The 5,363-nt window shown below is 45.7% G+C and overlaps 1 protein-coding gene across 1 annotated transcript; it reads right to left on the bottom strand.

Annotated features, from left to right (window-relative positions):
- Positions 1-329: 329 nt before the first annotated feature.
- Positions 330-3,252, bottom strand: LOC148013036 (xyloglucan 6-xylosyltransferase 2-like). Its single transcript, XM_087667832.1, has one exon. The coding sequence runs from the start codon at positions 2,648-2,650 to the stop codon at positions 1,304-1,306; it is 1,347 nt and encodes a 448-aa protein (XP_087523958.1). The 5' UTR covers positions 2,651-3,252; the 3' UTR covers positions 330-1,303.
- Between the last annotated feature and the right edge of the window lie 2,111 nt (positions 3,253-5,363).

Here is a 5,363-nt window from a genome sequence, read left to right as displayed (position 1 = left end):
TTCTCTACCTACCCTTGTCTCACAAAACATAGATACTCCATTGTATCTCCTTGGGGACACCTTTATCTGGTAAAATCACCTATTGAGTCCAACGACATGGTACCATTTCAAGTGCCTTACAAAAATCCATAAAGCAACATTATATCTTTTTGTTCCATGCTCAACCTTCTTCAATAATAGCCCTTAAGGCTTGAGCGACAACTTGGTTGAGTGTGGTATACATACATTTTGGTGATTTAAAAAAAAAAGAAAGGGGCAACCAGTGCAAGTGCTAAGTTCACTACTGAGAAAATTTAAAGCATGTTGGTCCTTGTGTCAAATACACTTGATCCAAAACATTGAGCCCACAAAATTACACAACATAAGCCAATTCACTCACATGAAGTGACCAATAGTTTTGGAAGCTTAGTGGAGCGTAGAGAAAGACCACACTTATATATATATGTTTAATAAGCATCGAGGTAAGCCATAAGACATGCCTCATGAATATCCAAGATTGCTAAGCATGACCATGTAATCGATAATCTAATCGAATCGTGATGCAAGCAAGGGACAGACCAAAACTTCACTTTCTGTGCCGATGGAAACGCGTGATGGGTCATGTCTAGGAAAGCTTGCAATCTCTTTATTGTCCATTTTTCAAACTCTTTCTACACAAGACGAGGCGCTCTACGGAAGCGGGGTTTTGAAGAGGAGCCAGGAACACGCTTTAGCTTCAGCACATGAGTTACACCTGTCACTATATATTTGAGTGAGCACGAGAGGAGACGTGTCAAAGCACACCCACACCCCTCGTGACCAAAGACTCGGAAGAACCAACTTGCAAGCCCTGAAGAAGACAATGCACTTTGCTTTTGTTTGAAAAAACAGAGCATATTCTTGAGCCTCTTTGATAGACATGTGTGTACCCCTTTGCTTATGATAGATATGTATACCCTTTCCTTTAAGAATGAGAAGAACTCATCCTTCGTAACTTGTGTGTGCCACAAAGTCTCATCGAGTTTTGGAGGGCAAAACCCAGCTGGATTCACTCTCTGAATGCTAATCCGTGTTGCCACAATGACTAGCTCTAGCCTCTAAACCTGCTAATTTTGGGGGTAGCTTTGGGAGGTGATTATCTCACTTGCTTGAGCTTCATTCAAAAGACTCAAAGGCAGTCATTGAGGACAATCAAGAGCTCATAGGGTGGGCTGATTGGCCTCTGGAACAAAATCTTGAAGGGTTAATTAAGGCATCCATTAAGGATAATCCCGAGCTCATAGGGGTGTGGTCATTGGCCTCTGCAACAAGATTGAGACAGATTTTATATCAGGGCATCATGGCTTCCCTCTTTCCTGTGTAGGAGATTGAGCTCATCAGAGACTTCCTGGGGCATCTCTGCCTGATTTCGGATGGATTTCACCTTGCTTGATGCCAAAGTTTTATGCTGGTAGCCATACATTTGAAGCACTTGATTGTCTGCAAAATTGAAGGCCCTCTCCATTTGCTTCAAGCAGGCCTTTGCATTATAATCAACCGCTTTCTTGCAAGGCTTGCAACCCACAAAATGAGTCACAAAAGGCCATCTATCATCGCCCAACCCAGGATGGTATTTCTCCATCATTTCCTCATACTTGTCAACTAATATAAGCCAATACCCATGCAAGTAGAAGGAACTCTCCAAAAAGATCTTTTCCCCCCATATGTGCCTCTCCTTCCCCAATAGATACACCAGAGCAGACTGATCATCTGCCTCGAACGCCGGCCGCATTGTCAAGCTCTTCGACAGTAGCTTCCCAGCCTCGTCCCGCACTGCAACCGGCCCCATCGGTGCCCATGCATCCAGCAAATCTAATGACCACTGGCAATTCCTGATCAAGAAGCTGCCTGTGTTCAGCCCAATCCAGTTCTTTTGCTTGTACACCATCTCATCCCATCCATGCAGCACCATGTTATACGGTGCATACTTGTCCATGGGCAGCTCAAACGCCATGTCTGTGAACATGGCATCACTGTCCATCCACCAGAACCACTCGATGTCCAGGTGCGTGAGCATCATCTTGCGCAGGAGCGGGAGCTTTGCCCAGAAGCCAGACATTTCCGCATCGAGGTGGGCCATATTGTAGAAGATTTCAATGCCATGGAGCCTGCAGTAGTCAATCTTGTTCTTGATGGACTTGAGGAGGTAATGATCCCCGACTGGGTTCTCGCAGGCGGTGGGTTGTGACCCGGTCAGAAGCATGATGCGTGGCTTTCTGGAAGCCGCGGTGGGGTCAGAGGTGTCGGCATTGCTCCTCTGATGCATCCAATCAGTGCGCTGTGCATCCCAATTGCTGATTTTGGGACCAAGACTGTATGGCTGGCGGCTCCGATCATGGACATCATCACCATCATCACTATCTTGCTCAATCTCCTTTGCAGGCTTGTACCTCTCTTCCACCACTTCTGCAAGGACCCTGCTTGCTTGCTTCCTGTGCAGATGGACTTTATTGAATTGGAGTTTAATTTCTTCAAGGTCCTGGGCAGGGGTGCCGAATTTCCCAGCACCAAGGGTGCCTCTCAGGACAAGGATGGTGAGGAAGCCACAGAGGATGGTGAGTTTGAGGCTATGGAATGTGCGCTGGATTTGCCGGGCACGGGCGGGGGAGATGAGGCGGGAGGGAAGCTTCATGCCTGGAGTTCAAGAGGACGACTCAATTTGCAGGAGGTGGAGGTTAAATGGAAGGTATGAGGCAAGGAATGATGGGTCAGCGATTCAGATGAAAATGGAGAGAGAGAGAGAGAGAGAGAGAGAGAGAGAGAGAGAGAGACTGTGTGTGTGTGTGTGTGTGTGTGTGTGTGTGTGTGTGAAGCATGGGTGGAGCTCAATGGAAGGTGTGATGATGCGAGGAGTGATACAGATGAAAAGGGTGCAAATTGGAGCTCAATGGAGGGTATGACGATGTAAGAAGCAGGGGTGAAAGACAAGAATTCAGATGGAATGGGGGAGAAAGATGCCGAAGAGGGTGTAAATATAGAGGGGCATACAATCAAGGGGAGTAAGGATTCGAGGAAGGCAAGCCAGCCACAGAGAGAGAGAGAAAGGGGGAGAGAGAGAGAGAAAGAGCGCTCTGAGCTGCAGCGCACAGAGGGAGGAAACTACTATGAATGTGGAAGGATCAAGCAGCCATTGTATGCGATCAGAGAGAAGGGATGTTATGAGGAGTGATAAGAGTATGAGTGAGTGCGTGTCTCTCTCTCTCTCCGTGTCTCTCCGTCTCCCCCAGACTCGGGAGTGAGTGAGAGCACAAGAGAGAGTGGAGGTCGTTATTATACCAGCTGACAAAAGAGAGAGAGGGGGGGGCAGAGAAGGTTCCCGGCCCTTGCTTTGGGCCCGCCCATCAGCCGCACCCTGCCCTTCTTTTTGGGCCTTTCTCAGTTGATTGTTTATTCATTTATATTTATATAGTGTATTATATACCATCGTTCATTGGACCTTTCTCATTTGATTATTTATTCATTTATTTATATTTATTATTTCTAGTGTGTTCATTGGAAAAGTGCAAGGAAATTTGCATTCTGCCTGGCTGGCTTCCGCCTGTCGAGGCCGGCTAGAGCGGCGGGCCACGTCCCTCGACCCTTTCAAAACTAAAGGCCTGGCCGCTGCTTGCTGGCTGGCTTATACTTACATTTACTAATTATACTAATTTATAATCCTTTCTTGCTTTGCCGTATATGTCTTGTATTAATGTCATTTAAATATTCGCAATTAACCATTTTATTAATTCGCCACGTGCCTAGGTTCGATCGCCCCGTCCGTCTCTTTCTCCCTCCCTCGAGTCTCTTACTACTCGTCATCGTCATAACGAGTGGTTCACACGCACCCTTGGTCTTCGCTTGTTCTCAACACTCGCAAGTCTTGCAAGAGGGCCAGTAAAAAGACACCCCGAAACCCCCATGTCACATAGCAATGCAGTACCACGATAAATACAAAAACTTGATGTTTTGATTGGAGGAAAGGAAGCGGCACTCACCCTCCTCCAACCACGTGGCATGTCTCATTACGAGCGCATGCTTGCAATTGGTAAACAACCAAATTTTTCTCCATTGACGAACCTTGGTGACCTTTGATCTTCTTGTGTGGAAGAGATTAGGGGCTCAAATTTTTTTACTCACTTCGCCTCATTCTTTGACAAGGTCTACCCTATAGGATTTCTAAAAATTCTTCACATGTTGGATTTTCAAACGGGGGCACGATAGCTACCACTATATCGGTCCCCCTTACCCTATGTGGTTCCATTGAGGAAGGCAACATCTTTCAATCCATGCATTATAGTTAGCATCTCCCTTGTAGAATAGGCATGTGGGGTCTTCATGGTGAGTGGCTTGCCTAGATCGATGCTATATCAATGGCAACTTATGGTGGCTTAGCCTCAAGACGTTGTTCAAGCTTCTAATAGAGGTGATTGATTATGATCACATCCCTCTCTTGTTTTGTTTTAATCTAGTGTGTTGTGCCCAATTTAGGAATGCCCCTCCCCTTTCAAATTGAATGTGTCATGTCTGAAGGAACCGGCCTACTGCAACGCAATCAAGCATATCTAGAAGGAGACCACGGACCCCTGGGCCAACCCCAAAACTAATTGGAACAATTGCATTAAACCAATTACCCTGCTCTCCAAAGGGTACATAAGAAATAAAGTAAGAAGGAGGAGGATCTTGAATGAGGAAGCCACGCATTGTTGCCTAGACATCCTAAAGACCATGGATGCAACCCAAATGACCCATCTCTAAGAACACTCTCAAAGGCAACGAGGAGTTCATCGCTATTAGGAGATGGCGAGAGTAGAAGCGACAAAAATTCAACTAAAAGCCAAATGATCAATTGAGGGGGAAGGTGCCCATAAATTCTTTTTTGATGCCCTGAAGGCCAAACAGAAGCAAGACACGATGGTGTCCATCTGTAATTAAAGAGTTGAAACTTGTACAATTGAGAAGGAGATTGTTATAAGATCCGAGATACATGCTCGACTTTCTTATATACTTAAAATATATATGGCAAATATTATGCTGGCACAGAGGGAGAATAGATGAGAGAAAAGAAAGATGTAGAGAGAGAGAGAGAGAGAGAGAGAGAGAGAGAGAGAGGTAGAGAAATTGGCAACACACTAGGGATTGGACGATGGGCCAGTTCCCCCCCTTGTGGAGTTATATTATTGACAAGGAGCAAGCTCCTTTGTTACACATAAGCCAATTCTTACTTGTAGATCTTGAAAACAATATCATAGTTCCTTACATGGTATACAGCCGACTAACACTTGCACAACTTGGAAGTTGGCATCTTTTGATCCTTCGTGAGTCTCCTTCTCTCCTACACAATATGTGTAGGGCTCTCCTCTTAGCGC

Source organism: Lygodium microphyllum, chromosome 26, assembly GCF_053477565.2.
Source record: "Lygodium microphyllum isolate KBCC chromosome 26, Lygodium_microphyllum_v1.1.10, whole genome shotgun sequence".
Lineage (NCBI taxonomy): Eukaryota > Viridiplantae > Streptophyta > Polypodiopsida > Schizaeales > Lygodiaceae > Lygodium > Lygodium microphyllum.
Note: the sequence above shows the minus strand (reverse complement) of the source record. Positions and strands in the feature narration are given on the sequence as shown.